Source organism: Apis mellifera, linkage group LG3 (genome assembly GCF_003254395.2).
Source record: "Apis mellifera strain DH4 linkage group LG3, Amel_HAv3.1, whole genome shotgun sequence".
NCBI classification, from domain to species: domain Eukaryota; kingdom Metazoa; phylum Arthropoda; class Insecta; order Hymenoptera; family Apidae; genus Apis; species Apis mellifera.
The window spans coordinates 11,698,796-11,717,295 of NC_037640.1; the positions used below are offsets into that span (position 1 = coordinate 11,698,796).

The window sequence follows — 18,500 nt, forward strand, 5'->3', positions numbered from 1 at the left end:
GAAAGTCATTTTTTTCCTGCTGTTTACGGCTATTTTCGAACATTATAGTACGATTAAAAATTAGCACTCGTTCTAAATATTTTCAACAAGGAATGAAAATGATTATTTGGAAATTTTACATCGATTTGTTATATTTCGTAAGAACGAATCATTGATGAATAATGCATAAAGAACATGCATGACGTTATTACTACATTCTAATATTACTTAATTACATTCGATGTATATGATAAATGCAACGAAGTTATATAATTAAAAATATATATAATATAATTTTATGATCTCATTGTATCGGAAAAATGTAGCAATTTCAAATATATTAATCTAAAAAATTTTTAATTTTTTTTCTCGTATCTTTTTATCGTTTTATATTTTGATTTGTAAATTGAATTTTTCAAATATCATTTAATTTATTATATATTATATAAAATATGTTTATAAAATACTTAAAAGATTTATATCATTTATAAACTTAGCCATGAACACCTACACTAACTATATATACGTGGAAGTTAACCTGTTTCATAAATTATTCCTGTAGCAACACTAATACTTGAATTGTTATTGTGTTAGTAGCATTTGGATGAAAGAGAAACCTGCTATGTAATACCCCACCATATAGTATAAAGTTTATCTATGTATGAGAGACGAGCCCACAAAGAATCGACCAATAGGGAAGCAAAATATACATCGTACCGCCAACCCTGGAGCACGATAAATCTTTTTCATTTTTTCCTTCGCGTGCAACAGGAAATAAAGCTCGGTTAAGCACCGTTAGTGACTATGTTAACAACTTTGTGAAATGTGAATTTTTACAAAATCAATATCGTGAAATTTAAAATATAATGATAAATTTTGAATGTTTTAAAACTCTTTGAAACATTTCAAAATCGATTTGCATAGAATTATTATTTCATTAAATATGATTAAATTTAAAATCTAAAATATAACGGCTATAAAATATACATATAAATGTTATTTTTATATTTAACAACGAAGCTTTATAGTTTTCAACTAATATTAATTCTTACATAAGTTTACTAATTTTGTATTTAAAATTTTTAACCTTTTTCATTTAATTTTTATTACTGAGATCATAGATGAATATATGATGTACGTTACTAAAGTTAGTACTAGAGTACTTTCCCTTTAGAACCCACGCAATTCACAGCTATGTATATAATTTTAAAATACCGTTAACACCCCATCATATGTAAAGTGAAATGAGAACCGCTTAATTTTTTCGCGGTATCATTTAATTTTCCCGCCTATAGTTAGCTACTATTCATAATATTAACTTCAAAATTCCGAAAGATTAAGAATTAATATTAAAACAATTATATGTTGTTAACGTTAAAAACAATCGAGACATATGAATAATAAATAATGAAATGGAAATTTAAAATTAGTGAGAGCCTTAAAGGTGAGGTTATCTTATAACGATACAATTGGCAGCACTGGTATTCATCAGGGAGCTTCCACCAGTAGTCGGTACTCAACCGACTCGAACGTTTCACATCGCCGTGCAAGAAGTGCGGGAGTGAAATAATAAAAATTAGGGTTAGTTACACGATATAATCGAATCGCGCATTTGACAAATAAGTGCGCGCGTAATTATTAATAACAAAAATTTTCACTTGAACAGGTGACATTATATCAAAATGAGTGGTCTATTAAAGCTGTCGTCTTTACTAGTGAGAAATCCTCCCACAACGACGTTGGTAAGTTGGTTTTCGTTAAGTTATATAATTTTTAATCTAATGGTGTATCTTTATCATATAATATCTAACATTGCATCAATTACGTAAGATTGCTAACATATATTAATGGACCTGTATCGATTCACTGAATTTCTCTGTTATGAAAATCATAATTCTTTATATCTATTTTAAAACCACGAATAAAGAAATATCTATTAAACTTAATATTTGAAATTATAATAATTAAAATATGCATTTAAAATAGATAAAAGAACGTTTAGCACATGTCGAATGTCTCTTTTTTGCCGCACTTCCCTCATTTCTTACGCGCCACCCCACTAGTAACCGGCCTATACAATAATCGTGATTTTTCATTGCAAAGTAGATAACGGTGATTCTAATTTCCGTTATCTTCATTAAACAGATAATTATTTATATATTTTTTATTTTGATATCGAATTTAAATAATCAATTATGAAATTAGAAGTTTAATTATAATTGCGAATGAATTACCGGCATAGGAAGTTGACATTAGCGCGAAATTACATTCTTTAAATTATAATTTCATGTGTTATAAATTCAATGACTCTATTATCTTCAAGTTTCTCCGACTTGTATTCATCGCATTATATTAATCACAAATGAAAACGCAATAGAATTATTTCAGAAGATTATTAAATCGTCAATTTTCATATTCAAGAATTCGTGTGATGCATATTATTTATTTTAAATATATTTTAAAACGAAAAATTTTTTGAATATATCTGTTCAATTTAAATTATATAAATTATATAAATATATGATATATTTTTATAGTATAAAAAATAAAAAGTTTGTATCTCATATATATTTTCTTTATAATGCTCTATATGATGAATAACAGATAATATAATAAATACACGTGATGGATACACGGATAATAATGTTATGATCTTATTATGAAACAATCATTTTTAATTTGATAAGAGAATTACTTTTTGATATAATTAACTTTCAAAAATTTAAATGATAATATATTTTTTCTACTATATTTCGATAAAATTTTACATAGTTACAATTAAACATAGTTAACCTCTCGTTTGTAATCATGTGTCTTAATTAATTACATAATTTTATATAATTATATTAATATTAATATTATAAATATTATAAATTATCATTGTTAAAAAATATTTAAAAATTATTATTTATAAATTATTATAATTATTAAAAATTATAAAGTTAAATTAATAAAAAAATAATTTATTTTATCTTTAAACAAATTTTGTTAAAATATAATTCTAATTACGAAAAATATTATCCGAGATTTTCGTTTAGATTGTTGATGTTGCAATATTAATATAAAATTAATGTACTATGTGTAAAATAAGTATTAAATATCAAATTATCGAATTATTTATTAAATCAATTTACGTTTTGCAATGATTTAAATAGTGTCACATTACTTTTTTCAATTCAATTTCTAAAACCGTTTTATGTTTTATAAATAGAGTATTAATGCAATAATGGTTATCCTATATATATGAATTGTCATGTATATAAGTATGTACATATATACATGTACTTACATCTATGCATAGATACTATGGAATAAAATTTAGTTATGATTTTATAATTATTATATATATTATTTTTATTTTAATTAGTAAATTATTTTTTTCATATTATTTCAGAATAAATTGGGATTACCTGTTATTACAAATCGCAAATTACATTATACACCAGATGGCAAAGCTGCAAAAATCTCAGATGGTGTTTCTAAGCATTATCCATTAGTAGATCATACTTATGATGCTGTTGTTGTTGGTGCTGGTGGAGCAGGATTACGTGCAGCTTATGGTTTAGTTGCTGAAGGATTTAAGACAGCAGTTGTTACTAAATTATTTCCTACAAGGTCACATACTGTTGCTGCTCAAGGAGGTATCAATGCTGCCTTAGGTAATATGGAAGAAGATAACTGGCAGTGGCATATGTATGACACTGTGAAGGGATCTGACTGGTTAGGTGATCAGGATGCTATTCATTATATGACACGTGAAGCCCCAAAGGCAGTCATTGAATTGGAGAATTGTGGCATGCCTTTCAGTCGAACTTCAGATGGTAATATTGTTATAAAATATATTTAATACTATGCCTTATTATAAAATATATAGAAATTCTTTTTTTAATTTTATATGAGTCATAAATATACATAATAACATAATATATTCATGATTTTTTAAATAACAAACTACACAAGGAAAAAGTTATTCAAACATTAATTAATTATAAACACAATCACATTTATATAACCAATTATCATGTGCTTATGAACTCATATCTGATATGTCACTTGTATTTGTATCTGTTGAACAACCTGAAGTAATTGAATCAGTATCAGATTCAGTATAATTTTTATTCTTGTTAGGTCTTTTTGGTTCCTGCAATTAAAAACATTTACAATAAAATAAGTAAATATATATATGTAAATTTACTTATTTTATTTGCAAATACTAGAAAAATTATCTTAAATAAGATATTAACCTTCTTTTTTTTTTCTTTCTTGCCAGGTTTTTCTTGTTTTTGAGAGTCGTCATTCTTTGGTTGTTCTATGTTTATATTTTCAATTTTATATGTATTTTCAGTTTTCTGTTGATTTTGTTTCTTATTTCTAATATCCATAGCTGCCTTTAAATATGGCTGTTTTTCATCAGAAGACATTTTCTTCCATCTTTCACCAGCCATTTGAAATATTCTACTACTTTTTACACCATCATAATTCTAATAAAAATATTTTTCTTCGTATTAAAACTAAATAAATAAATATTTTATGTTTGTGCTTACTTGTCTGAAATCCTGAACAAAATTTATAAAAGCATTGGAACTCCAATGTCTAGAACTTTTATATGGTGAACGAGAACGAGAATGGGCCCTTTGATTTAAACTATGTAAATAATGAATATGAAAATTATTATTTATATAATTATAATTAATAAATTCATAACAGATAAATTATAAAAATAAATAAAAATATATAAATTACCTATTTGATTTCAGTTTAGAATTTGATTTAGACTCTATTATTTTTTTAATTTGTTTACTTGTATTATATTCTCCATCTTTAAAATTTTCTTCGTTAGATCCATCACAATTTTTCTCTTGGTTTATATTTTTATCCATAATTGAATATATATAATTTGTAACTTTTTAATATTTATAACAATGTTTCAACATTTTTATTCAAAAACATATTTAAATTTATTATTCTAAAGAAATAAATATTATTACTACCAAAATTTATAACAATATCAAAAAATGTGTTGATATAAATTTGTTATTGACACTTAAAAATAACAAATCATATTTTATGGTTGCTATGTACTCAAATATATATTATTGTATTTCTAGTAATGTGAATATGGTTATATTATAAAATTTTAATTTCAAAGTAATTTGTTAATGTAATAGAAGTTAATATAATAAAAGAAAAGGAAATAAGAATCAAATTATATATAAAATAATTATAAATTACTAATAAGTTGAACCTTTATATATATTCAAAATATTATATCAAATATAAAATTTTTCCTGATATAATAATTTTTATTTTAGGTAAAATATATCAACGTGCTTTTGGTGGACAATCTCTGAAATTTGGAAAAGGTGGCCAAGCTCACAGATGTTGCTGTGTAGCAGACAGGACAGGTCACTCTTTACTTCATACATTGTATGGTCAATCTTTGAGTTATGACTGTAATTATTTTGTTGAATATTTTGCTCTGGATTTATTAATGGAAGATGGAGAGTGTAGAGGAGTGATTGCTCTTTGTTTGGAAGATGGTACACTTCATCGTTTTCATTCTAAAAACACAGTATTAGCAACTGGAGGATATGGACGTGCATATTTCTCTTGTACATCTGCTCATACATGCACTGGTGATGGCACTGCAATGATATCTAGAGCCAATTTACCTAATCAAGATTTAGAATTTGTACAATTTCATCCTACAGGTATAAAATAATGTGCAAAAGTTGCTTCATAGTTGATCAAATACTAATATTATGTATTTATGAAATTTTAGGAATATATGGAGCTGGTTGTCTTATCACAGAAGGTAGTCGTGGTGAAGGAGGCTATCTTGTAAATAGTGAAGGTGAAAGGTTTATGGAACGTTATGCTCCAGTTGCAAAAGATTTAGCCTCTAGAGATGTTGTATCTAGATCTATGACTATTGAAATTCGGGAAGGCAGGTAAATTATATGAATGTATACAATATATTTAAATTATATTATAAGTGAAAGTAAATACTATTATTATCAAAGTTTATAATAATATCGAAAAATGTGTTGATACAAGTTTGTTATTAATATTTAAACATAACAAATCATATTGTATGATTGTTATTTATTTAAATATTCTATTTGAGAAGAAATAAATGGAATTTTTTATTATTATTTTTCAATTTTGAGATATTAAAAAATATATAAATAATATTTAATTCACAAAAGATTATTTGATTAAGATTATATTATAATACACATAATTTATTTTTATTTAGAGGTGTTGGTCCTGAAAAAGATCATATTTATTTGCAATTACATCACTTACCACCTGAACAGTTAGCAGCTAGGCTACCTGGAATCTCTGAAACAGCAATGATATTTGCTGGAGTTGATGTAACCAGAGAACCTATTCCAGTTATACCTACGGTACATTATAACATGGGTATGTATAACGTCTTATTTTCTTTCAAAAAATATATTGTTATATTTTATAAGTTAAAATAATTTGTAAATTAATCATAAATACGTTATGTAATATATATTAATTTTATATTATTAAAAATTTTATTATATAGGAGGAATACCTACAAATTACAAAGGACAGGTTCTAACGAGAAAAAATGATCAGGATACAGTTGTGCCCGGACTTTATGCTTGTGGAGAATCAGCTTGTGCGTCTGTTCATGGTGCTAATCGTCTTGGTGCAAATTCATTATTAGATTTAGTTGTATTCGGCCGTGCCTGTGCTAAAACAATTGCAGCGGAAAATAAGCCAGGAGAAACTATTGGCCCTCTAAAACCCGTTAGCATAAATTTTTATTATGATCATTAGATAATATAATGAAAAACAATTATCATAATTTAAATATATTTTAGAATGCCGGAGAAGAAAGTGTGGCGAACTTGGATTGGGTCAGAAATGCGAATGGTAATGTTTCTACTGCAGAATTAAGATTGAGCATGCAAAAAACTATGCAAACTCATGCAGCTGTATTTAGAACAGCTGAAACATTACAAGAAGGTACAATTTCAGATCAAAATTTAATTTAAATTATTTTAAAAATAGAAATGATGATATTTGAAATTAAAGTATTTTTAAATTCTATCAGGATGTCAGAAGATGTCTGCCTTATATAAAAAATTGAACGATCTTAAGGTTTTGGACAAATCTATGATATGGAATTCTGATCTTGTAGAATCTCTTGAATTACAAAATTTAATGATTAATGCCATGCAAACAATAGTAGCTGCTGAAAATAGGAAAGAAAGTCGTGGAGCTCATGCACGTGAAGATTTTAAAGATAGAATCGACGAATATGACTACAGTAAGTCAACAGAAAACCAAAAACCTAGACCATTGGATCAACATTGGCGAAAGCATACTCTTACAAAAATAAATGTTAGATCAGGAGAAGTAAGTATTAAATATAAAATAAATAATGTAACTATTATTTCTTTCTGTTCTTAATAAACTAAATTTTTTTTTAGGTATCTATCGATTTCAGACCAGTTATAGACAATACTTTAAATAAACAAGAATGTGCGACAGTTCCACCTGCAATTCGTTCCTATTAGAATTTTTTTTCAAAGTAAATAATTTTTTTTTACATTTCTTTTAATAAAATTTTTTCGTCTTATATATTTAAAATTATCTATATATAGGATTTATATAATTTCTGTACAGGAAGGAGCAACCGACAAGGAGAAGTTACCGATATCCTATCATTACAATGCAGCAATTTTATTTATTATTGCACGTGAATCAGATCGTGCACCAAAGTGTAATTCTTGTCAATACTTGCACATGTTGCAAGCAAGATTAGTTGTCCTTGTAGGATAATGGTGCTGAAATTATCTTCATTATTTTAAAGAAGATTTTAATCGATCTCTTAGCAAATCAATGCTACATTTATGTAAATTGAATAGTAAAATATTCTAGCGTGATTCAGGCAGCAAATAATTTCACGCACAGATCTTTTAAGGGGGAACGTTCTGCCTACCTCTACAATTTTCAGTATTTCTCTTTCTGTAATTCTCAGTCGGAATAATGTCTTTTTCTACCGAACAATTTTGCAAATTCTATCTAATAATATTAAGAGTTATTTAATGAAGATATTTTGTACGATAATTCATGAGCTAGTACTCCCTAAAAGGTTGTGCAGCAAGAGTATGCCACTTTAAATGCGGCTATATACTTAACATTAACAGGTTAATATAGAAACAGTCTTAATCACAAGAATAACAATTAAACTTGATTTATTTGTGATCAAAACTTGATCATATTTTGTATTTGATAGTATAAATTTATTCTCTAATATAGAATAATGCTGTTTGTGTTTTTAGTTTGGAGTGTCAGTACTTATATCATTATTCAATAATGTAGCTTGGTTTGGATTTTGTTTGATTATCTGTTTCTACATTGCCTGTTACAACAGTCATGTATTATTTTTATCGTACTATATATTTCATAAATAATCTCGAATAATGTCGAAATCAAAAAGTACATGGATGAAATCGTGTACTTTAATTTGAAAAGATATGCTGCGCAGCATGATATGTACATAAACTTGTCAATAAAACTGAAATCTTCATTCTTCTACTTATAAAAATTATTTTTCTGTGTAAGATGTACGTATAAAATTTTTCTTATTAAGTTGTATTTATTTTTGTTTATTTATTGCTATATTGTATTTATAAAAAAAAAACACTAATATTCTTGACGAATATCGTTTATTAAACCCATAATAATAATAATTTTTATGTTCTGGTCATAAATAAGAATTTTACGGATTAAATAAAAATTGCTACCAAACATATTTTCTAAAGCATTAAACTAAAACTCGTAGCTAATACTTCAGAAAATGTTTACAAGTTACAATTTAATTTAAAATGAGCATGGACTTAATGAATATGTTCTCACATACGAAACATTATACCATCAAAGAATACACAGATATGTTCAAAAATAAATTGTGCACAAATTATACAATCATTTTGTGAAATCTAATATTACAAACATTTTAATGAACGTTTTAAAAAATAATATGAAATGATAAAAATTCAATAAAATTATTGGCACCAACATAAATGCTTCTCTTTGATCATTTTTCTTGTAAATTATATATTATTTAGCCAAAATTGAGTAGAAACGTGATATTACGTGGAAAACAGTAAGTGAAAAATAAGTTTCAAATTTACTACTTTTTACTTGATAAATTTAAAATTACATTTTGCAATTTTGCAAAATCGTGATTTTCTTTTTTTTTTTTTTAGAAACACGACATATTTTTAATTTGTAAAAAGAAGTTTCGAGTTTATTAATTCTTATACTTCGACCGATATTTCCTCACAGTTCTGCTTCTTATGTTAATTTTGTAATTTTCGACACTTAATACCAAATCGGACAAAAAATGTATCTCATTTAATATAATACAAAAATCTATGAAATGAATTTTTAATTGTATACAGAAAGTTCACTGAATTTATAATTTAGTAATTTAAATTAACAAAATTAAATCTATTAATTTAATACAAAAAACATCTTTTTATATATTATATTGCAAATTTTTTTTAATTATCAGACTACTAATAGTCTTTCAGTAAAAATTTGATTTCTAATTTTGATTTAATGAATCTTTTCAATAGTACCAAGTAAATATATTGTTTCCATTCTTTAGATTACTTCTTTCGTGTCATTTGAACTACGTATTCAAAATATTAATTTTTTACAAATCACCCTAATATAAGAAATTTTACTGTTTAATCGCGTAAAATGTTACTTAAACCTGGAACGTTGTGCATTTCTTCGAGATCAAATTGCATTAATTAATAAAATGTTTCTAAAATGTTTTTTTTTTTTTTTGTTACAAGCTAAACATGGGAATACTTATTACAGATCCGTAAAACAATGATATGAATGCGATGATGATTTAGAATAGAACAACTTATTCACGATTTCTATTACTATTTCGTACAAGTATCTTCTCGCTATCTTTGTCAAAATATTGCAACACTTCGTTACAGTAAAACATGTATATATAATAAAACGCAATTTGAAAATTTGCACGAATGTTAACTAATCATTAATATCAACAAAACATAATTAAAATTCTCATTAATTTCTTTTAAATATATAATTATTAAATTACTAATTTATTTTAAAAAATCAATTCATTAAATCAATTTTAAAAATTTTTTTAAATTTAAAACCATTTTCCTAATCTGTTTTGTGATATTTTATACAGAATTGTGTGTAATTGTGTTGAAATAATGAAATTACGCGTCGAAGTTTGCCGCAACAATTAATATAACATTTCGAATAAAATATGAATTCGAAATTTATAATAATACAAAGATATCGAACGTCATATTGCATTATATTCTTAATTATGGATCAAGAAGCATCGTCGATAGCGAAAATTCCGCATAGTAATTTTTCGCTTTTTTTTAAATCCAGATGGCGCTTTAATATATGATGATGAAAATAGCGAATGTACGCTAGAGCTCTGACAATAAGAAGATTCTTCACTAATAATGGATCGTTCAAACGTAATGCCATCGTCAAACAGGAAGCCATGGGAAAAAGAACGGTTTCATTGTCCGATGTTATTTGTCCCCGTTCTTGCTTCTGAGGAACATAATGTATCATCTATGCATCCAGAATCCACATTCACACGTTTTCAACTCGCACAATGGTGGTGGGGGTGATGCTATATGGATGGTGATGGATTAAGTCTTGTGCATTGTTGACGGTATACGACAACGGTCTTTCTATGCATTCGTCGTTGAACACCGTTCACGAAGTAGCTCGTAGCTTTTCCAATGCGGGCACCAATGGTTCCTCGATAGAAGGTCCGCAACTCAGTCCACATTCACCAATCCATCTTGCTTTACCACTGGCATGGGACTGTAAAAAGAAAAAAAAAAAGTACCTTTTTATTTGAATGATTTATTATACTATACATTAAATATTCAAACTATTTAAAAAAATAAAATTTATTTTTTAAATTATAATAAAATTATGTATTATATTTTTTTACAACAAACAATTGTAATTTCAAAATAATAATATCAACTATCCTTGATCATATAGAAATGGTTATATAACTTGTACGTTTCATTTTATTTATAAATTTATTTCATTATATTATTTTTAAATCTATAAATTCTTTAAAAAAAAATATAAGTAAATGTAATATTTATCTTTTGTTATATTTTTTACACGCTATTCTTTAATCTTCAATCATTGATTAAAAAAAGGAACGGAGTTATTAAAACTCTATTATTATAAGTTGGCATTAAATTCAGCCTTTATCGACTGCTTCGCACGACCAACTTATTACAGCTTATCGCGAACAAAGCAGTCGTTGATGTGACCTTCGCGTTAACATGGGCTATTGTAAATGCCATTCGTGAAATCGATAAGAGCAATTGTCAGTTTTATGTCCAATATCAAACATTAAAATTGATTTTCCTTTTTATACTCTTTTGTTCACTTTCTTGCCCCAACAATTTAATTATAATCTGAAATTAATTGAAAATTGCATTTTATAAATGTGTTCAAATTAAATTAATAGGTTAGAAATAAATTTTTTTATTTTTTTTTTAACAGGTTCTTTTTTATTTCTTTTCTTTTTTTTTTCCAACGATCACGAATGTTTATTCGGGAAAAAATAATGGATAAAAATAACGAATCAACCGAAGACTCTTTTTTTAAAGATGTTTATAGAATACACAATGGGTCAAGGAGAGAGAGAAAAAAAAAAAATAGATCAAAAATAGATTCTCACCATAGTAAGGTCGCGTTTCCACGAGGTGCGGCAACGTCCGTCACAAAGTGGGCACGGTCGTTGAAGAGAATAACCACCACATTCACTGCAATCGAGAGAAACGTGTTCTTCGCTCCACGAAACTCCACATCTGTAAACATTTTTTTAGAAGAATAAAACATTGATTTTTTTTAATATTTATAAAAAAAAATAAAATATTTATTAATAAAAATAAAGTGAGTATATAATAGTAAAAAAAAGAAAGAAAAATTGATGATACAAAGAAGTGCTTTAATAAATTTATTTCTATAATTATAAAATCATAAAGTGGAATTAATTATAAATCCAATAGGTTATGAAAAGTTCAATCATTGCTCTGCTACACATTTTTAACAAATAAATTTAGAAATCATAAAAATCCTGTGATCCTCATACTATTTTTTTTTAAATTTAATTTAATTTCTCAGAGATTGTTTTAATCTTGTAATTTCTAAAAAAATATAGGAAATTATTTTAGTAACTTATATATTGAACTTTAATATGAAAAATTAAAATTTAAACAAAAGATTTTAAAGAAGCGTGATAATTTTAAAAATAATCAAAAAAGAATCTATTATTTTGAATCATTCAAACCATAGCAATAATGACATAACAACATTTGATTGAAACAATGGAGTCCAAGAATTAGAAGATTCAAGCTGAATTTTTTCAACCCAATTGATATATCCAATATTAAGACAAAGCGTGTAAGAAAGACTAACGGTCTAAGAGAAATTCAATCATTGCAATTCGGATCATATCGGATTCTATTATCGATCTATTGTCCGCTTGACGTCGAGATAAGAGTTCAACTTGACTATAATCATAGGAATTCTCAAGATTCTTATTTGTCTCGATATGTACGATGCATGATTTTCCAAGTGGGACGATAGTAATTGTGCATACAGGACGATCGTGAAGCGATTAGAAGTCAATAGCCCAAGGAGAGCGCATAATTACTGGCCTATATTAAAAATAATGCGAAGAAAGAACCGGTTAAGTTAATCATTTCTGCCAACTTCTACTATTTATTACTGCAGATCACAGCAAATAGAGAACACAAATGTTCAATTTTACGTTTACGTGACACGCGTTGCGGTAAACATAACCTCACTTTCAGAATTCATATTATTTCTTACAAATTTAAGGTTATTTTTTTTATTAATAATTTTAATTATGACAAAATTCATTTGTAAATAGTGTTAACTTACGTGAAACAAGAATTCAATTGAGCACGAAGTTCCTCAATAGTAAGGATTGTATCCTGATACTGAGGATGAGATCCTTGGAGGCCATCGTCAACGCTTCCGCACGAACTGTGGCAGGACAAAGAAATGTTGCTTCTGCAAAAAGTAACGATAAAAAAGGATAATATTAATGCGAAAAATTTTCATAAATACATCAGTTTTTAACCTATGCAATCGTAATTATGTAATATTTATCCCTTGTGTCATCGCCATTTACAATATTCCGAGAAATATAACTTTTATTTTGATATACGTCGAAATGTTACGTAACCTAGGAAGATGATATTTCAAAGAAAGATTGAAATCATTGTTTTTCCAGAGAATCATCATTGGATACGAACAAGAACTATGAATTTAAATTAGTTTTTATGCTATAAGGACAAAGATTAAAGACGGATCTTTTCCATTAAACGCATTTTAATTATTCTTCAAATTAAAAAATACATAAGATATTATACTACGTAAGTCGTACGTAAAACTAATCAGTCATTGCTTAATTTAATATAATTAATTTTTTAGAATAAAACTTTTTAAATAATAAATAATATCGTAAGATTCGTGATATTTTTACGATAACAAGAAATTTTATCAGAAATTCTTTGATCAAGTGCACGAATCAGATTTTTTTAAGATAAATAGCTGTCAAGAACGATTCGAATATACCAAAAAATTAACCTTAAAAACTTTTGTACGTTCAATTCAATTTTTTTTTATCGATTTTTACAAATTCATTGCTGCTTATATCAATAACTATAAAATCAAAATTTAAATAACAGATATATCAGTTTCTTCATTTCCATCAATTTAATAATTTAATATTATATCTGTAATTAATTCAATTCTTTTGCCCAAAAATTTTAACGTTTAACAAAATATAAAACGCGTTCATAAAATTTTAGAAAAATTTAGTCGGTGAAAAGAGAAGGAAAAAGAGGCAAATAAGCGAGATAATTGGTTCGTGTATCGATCGATAACGATCGGACAAAAGTATTAGTGGAAGCAAATTCTTCCATTCACTTATCACGTTTCGTTTAAATCATGATCGAGAATCGATATTCGCGTGATATTTCCACTGAATATTCGAGAAAATGGAAAACTGGTGCGACAGAAACAGGAAGGAGAATAATATAGGTACGGATGCGATATACCTGTGTGTGTGTGTGTGTTAAAATATGCGGCATGGAAATCAGGAAGAAAAACGTTCCTTTCACGTGATGTTAACGTGAACGAGCCACGTAATAAACGTATTCGTATGAGTTTTGTGCACGAGGATGAAAGAATGACGCGCAAATCTTGAAATTAGTAAATCTCTTTTTTACCATTCATAATTCACTTCATTAACGCTCGAGATGATTTACCAGGAGATTGTACAAGAAAGAGAACGAAGCGAAGAATAAGGTTATGTTTTGTATATCGCATAGGTTATAATATTGGAACAATCCGTTTCCATATAGGTTAGTTCTAAATTGTCACATGACGAATATGTGAGGCACCACTTATATCAAATTATAGTTGATTAAAGATAAGTGAATTTAATTTACACTGTAAAATTGTGTAAATGACCGCTCTTATTTAATAAAAAATGTAATTACACCATAAAAATGATAAAGCGAAAATATGAAATTCTATTATTATGCGCACAATAAAATTTTATTATTAGGGTATTTTTTTCTTTTATAAATTATTGAAATATCTGTATAATAATTATTACACACATATATATATTTATTTTTATCAAAATTTATGAATTCTAAGTCAATATAATCAATAAGATTAATTGATAAGAATATAGGATTAACTGTATTAAAAAGCTTTAAGAACAGTAAAAGTATATTTATATATATTTTATATTTTAGAAATCACAATTCTTTTTAATTTATTCAAAAATAATTTTTGAATAACCTATTATTCTTTTTTGTACATCTACATTCTTTCACATAACTTTATTGAAGATAGATTTCACCATTTATTAACCTTATTTGAAAATTTGAAAAACTTCAGAAAGAAAAGCTTTAGAAATATTCAATTTTCTCATCAAAAAAACTCCTATAATGTTAAATTAATACACTAATCGATTTGTCATCGATATTATTTTATAATTATTTTTTTCATTTCTTATGTCTTTTATATTTTTGTTTATATTCCATGCAATTTACGTTCCTCTATTAATAAACATGCGCTTTTCACACATTATTTTAATTTCATTATCATTTTTTACTTCATAAATTCGTTTTTTTTTTTTCCCCTCTTGATGATGATGATCATCATCATCATCATAATTTATCTACCGATCTTTGACGTAAACTTTTAAATTTTTCTTGTTTTTCTCTTGGGAGGATAACTCAAATAAATTATGCAAAACCGCCACATTGACACGTGGTACACAAATTTGTGCGCATTATTAAACAAGAGAAAAAAAAAAAAAAAAAAAAAACTTGTAGGTTGAAGGATACCTCTCCTCTTTTTCTCTGTTGTGCAGCAATTTCGAGAATTTCCGGCACGCGTTAAGTATTAATTAACTGCGATGAAGTTAAATGATGCATTGTGAAATTCTTCGTATATACGCTATTGGGTATTATCGTGTAAATATATAAGCGGGATTTTTAACTAAAATGCATCTCCTTAACCTGAAATATTGAAAATCACTAGATCAAATATCAATATTGAAATTTTGTAAAAATAATATAAATATAATAAATATAATAATGTATGTAATGTATAAATATAATATAAATATAATGAATAGAAATAAGTTTGTTTCAAATTTAATCATATTTTATTGAGAATTAACGTTAAGATTATTTAATTAAATGAGATGAGAAGATATTAGTCAGTTTCTTTAATAAAAAAAAAATAAGGAATGAGGAAAATACAAGAAAAATTTACAAATATAAGGCAAACTTCTGAGAATTCTCAAAATATCTATTTTACTTTTAGATTTTCTAGAAATAAGTCTCCACTGGTGATTTAACTGATGAAACTGTGCAAGATTTTATAATATCTTCCCTTTAAATAGAATTGAACGGAACAATTGGATATTGATTTAAATCTGACAAGATCTTGGATGATTCTTCTACTTTTTTTTTTGTCCTTCGTAATTTTTCAATGGCGTAATAACTACACAGGCGCCACATTGCAGCCACGTGCCTGAATTATGTAAAATAAATTCTACGAATAATTCATTTAAAAATAATTCCACAAACTTAGATACATATTTTTTCTTTTTTTTTTGCTTCAAGTGCAGAATATTTATTTTAAGCGATTATTATTATTATATTTTTCAAATTATTGGAAAATTTTTATCTTTCTAATTTTTAACTGTGAATATTTTATTAGAAATTCGATAAAAATAAAAATAAATCGATTGAATAAGTCGATCAAATTTCGAAATCGTTTTCCATGATGTAGAAAAAAAATATACACAAACATTGTGCTTAAAAGCATGTATTTTCTATTCAGGTTTATGAAAATAACTTGAACGATATTGATCATCCGTAGATAAAACAGAAAAAAATGATTCGCGAAATTTTTAACATTGTTCTTTGAAAATTTTCAATATTTTGTTATGAAAAATTGTTGAAAACAAAAAAAGAAGTCCTTTTTCAAAGTCAGACATGTAACGTTTTCGAAATATTAAAATTGAAAAATTGGGAAACAACTTACCCATGGCGAGAAAGACTCTCAGTAGCTGGCTGCACAGTTGTAGTCACAGACATGTTGTTTTGATGAGTTAAAACTGCAATAAAAACGACAAATAGCGTTAATAATCGAAATCGCTTGTTATTTTGCACTTAGTACTTTATATTGTTATCGTTAATCGATCTAGATTGTACTCGTTAAAAAAATTCCCCTAGCAACGAGGGGCCACTAAAACAAAAGGAACTATACTATAATAAAAATAATAGAAAATTAAAATGAAAATTTAAATGTTCGTAATTATTCTTAATAATGAAAGAATTAAAATCGACGAACTGAAATTGCATTATGCGTACAACACGAAGGACACATCCGTGATAAGTTTCACCTTAGATAGCTTCACCTTGGCACAGAACATACGTTTACTTTCCCGCCGGAGAAACGAAAGCCAACTGACAGACACACGGCACACGCTCTGAATCCTTTATTTCGATCAAATCCGAGGTTTCACGACGTAACATATTGTATAATCCATGTTTCACATACCATATTGCTTTTCCTTTTTTCTTTTTTACAATTAACTTGTAAAATGAGATAAAATAAAAGATCTTCCAGTTTAAAAATATCGTGACGTTTTTATCGTATCATTTTTCCCCAGTACATCGATACGAATATAGTTCAACAGATTGCACGCAGAGTGCGCGCGTTTCGCGTCGAAAACCATTTCGCGCGATAAAAAGTCGACGTAAAGAGTAATGCCACAATAGTAACAATAAAAAACGAGATTCCAATATCGATCCAGGATCGAAATGGGGGAATGTCAAGGATTTTATTATTGACACATTGGCAATGCATACCTGATTTTATTAACAACCGTACGCGTAGAAAAAGCCTTGATGTATTCTTAGAAAAGGAAATCAAGGTGAGAAAATTGGTACACGTGTCTCGATAATGATTTGCACAAACGATATTTATTCAATGCCAGAAAAAAGAAACATTATTTACTTGTGAAATACGTATAATGGAAAGAAATATACACGGCTGTGTCGTTTTATAGAATCGAAACGATTGACAAAGTTCGATTTAAAATTATATTTTTATGCCGATTCGAATTTCAAAATTGGCGCGTAAAATCGTACATATACGTATTTCACGTATCATGTTACACGGCTGAATTTTAAAGCTGAATCATCGATCAGACTTTGGAAAAAGCTAATTGCCGGGCAATAAATCATATTGTCAATTATTTCAACGCTTTCGCACGTAAATAATCTTTTCGAAAATCGGTGTATAAAACAATTTACGAAGCAATAAATAATGAATTAAAAGAAATTATGAAGGGAAATAAAAATAAATAATATCTATTTCCTATCTAAACAATGTGTCGGGTTTACGTTTTCTTAACTTTATTACGCTACAGGTTCCAGAGAATTCCATTGTTTATCCGATGTTACAAAAGATTGTTGTTATTTAGTCACGTATTCAAACGAGTCATTTCTAGTTACGCGCAATTGTCAGATGATCCGATTTATTACGATCGGTCGTAATTTTAACGCGTAACATTTCCTTCGTACGATTTTTTTTAAATTTTAACTTAAAAAAAAAAAAAAAAATTTTTGACAGGTTAAAAACTACTTTATCACAAGAGTTCGAAGAAAGAAACAAAACTTGTTCAATTATCATACCGATTTAATTAATTCATAGTTATAAATATTTTTATCGTCTTATCTTCATCTAATAAAATACATTATACGCGTATTAAATAGGCATTAAATGTAAATTTAATTAATTAAGAAAAAAAAAATAAAATGAACGATATTTTTATTTTTTAAGAAATACGATCAATC

The 18,500-nt window shown here is 26.7% G+C and overlaps 3 protein-coding genes across 6 annotated transcripts in view; 1 reads left to right on the top strand and 2 right to left on the bottom strand.

Annotated features, from left to right (window-relative positions):
- Positions 1 to 1,408: 1,408 nt before the first annotated feature.
- On the top strand, positions 1,409 to 9,906 carry LOC550667 (succinate dehydrogenase [ubiquinone] flavoprotein subunit, mitochondrial). Of its 2 annotated transcripts, XM_623062.6 has the most exons (11): positions 1,409 to 1,560; positions 1,646 to 1,721; positions 3,374 to 3,800; positions 5,292 to 5,690; positions 5,762 to 5,930; positions 6,239 to 6,405; positions 6,539 to 6,765; positions 6,840 to 6,984; positions 7,073 to 7,377; positions 7,452 to 7,552; positions 7,648 to 9,906. In XM_623062.6, the coding sequence occupies exons 2-10, from the start codon at positions 1,662 to 1,664 to the stop codon at positions 7,536 to 7,538; spliced, it is 1,986 nt and encodes a 661-aa protein (XP_623065.2). In that variant the 5' UTR covers positions 1,409 to 1,560; positions 1,646 to 1,661; the 3' UTR covers positions 7,539 to 7,552; positions 7,648 to 9,906. The 2 variants fall into 2 exon arrangements, with proteins under 2 accessions (XP_623065.2, XP_006568498.2); XM_006568435.3 differs by having other exon boundaries at positions 1,478 to 1,721; positions 7,626 to 9,906.
- LOC102653938 (high mobility group B protein 4-like) lies at positions 3,827 to 4,866 on the bottom strand. Its single transcript, XM_006568434.3, has 4 exons — positions 4,723 to 4,866; positions 4,524 to 4,623; positions 4,224 to 4,460; positions 3,827 to 4,120 (listed from the first exon to the last, which is right to left on the bottom strand). Exons 1-4 carry the CDS (start codon positions 4,857 to 4,859, stop codon positions 4,007 to 4,009), a joined length of 588 nt encoding a protein of 195 aa, XP_006568497.1. The 5' UTR covers positions 4,860 to 4,866; the 3' UTR covers positions 3,827 to 4,006.
- LOC408733 (protein pinocchio) overlaps positions 8,680 to 18,500 on the bottom strand; it is a 62,317-nt gene continuing 52,496 nt past the window's right edge. For 2 of the 3 annotated variants that reach the window (XM_016911078.2, XM_016911077.2), the window contains exons 3-6: positions 16,681 to 16,753; positions 12,982 to 13,113; positions 11,753 to 11,882; positions 8,680 to 10,869 (exon numbers count right to left, since the gene is read on the bottom strand). In XM_016911078.2, coding sequence (XP_016766567.1) covers positions 10,759 to 10,869; positions 11,753 to 11,882; positions 12,982 to 13,113; positions 16,681 to 16,753 — 446 coding nt within the window. In that variant the 3' untranslated portion in view covers positions 8,680 to 10,758. Of the gene's footprint in view, positions 10,870 to 11,161; positions 11,487 to 11,752; positions 11,883 to 12,981; positions 13,114 to 16,680; positions 16,754 to 18,500 lie in introns of those variants that run through there. The other variant, XM_026439434.1, reaches the window with a different exon arrangement.

Excerpts from the sequence above, each read along its gene's own strand:
- LOC550667 (XM_623062.6), top strand. The coding sequence starts at position 1,662 with ATGAGTGGTCTATTAAAGCTGTCGTCTTTACTAGTGAGAAATCCTCCC. Across the intron at positions 5,691-5,761 it reads TGTACAATTTCATCCTACAG|GAATATATGGAGCTGGTTGT; the intron begins GTATAAAATAAT and ends ATGAAATTTTAG. Across the intron at positions 6,985-7,072 it reads AGCTGAAACATTACAAGAAG|GATGTCAGAAGATGTCTGCC; the intron begins GTACAATTTCAG and ends AAATTCTATCAG.
- LOC102653938 (XM_006568434.3), bottom strand. The coding sequence starts at position 4,859 with ATGGATAAAAATATAAACCAAGAGAAAAATTGTGATGGATCTAACGAA. Across the intron at positions 4,624-4,722 it reads TCTAAACTGAAATCAAATAG|TTTAAATCAAAGGGCCCATT; the intron begins GTAATTTATATA and ends TTATTTACATAG. Across the intron at positions 4,461-4,523 it reads TTGTTCAGGATTTCAGACAA|AATTATGATGGTGTAAAAAG; the intron begins GTAAGCACAAAC and ends TATTTTTATTAG.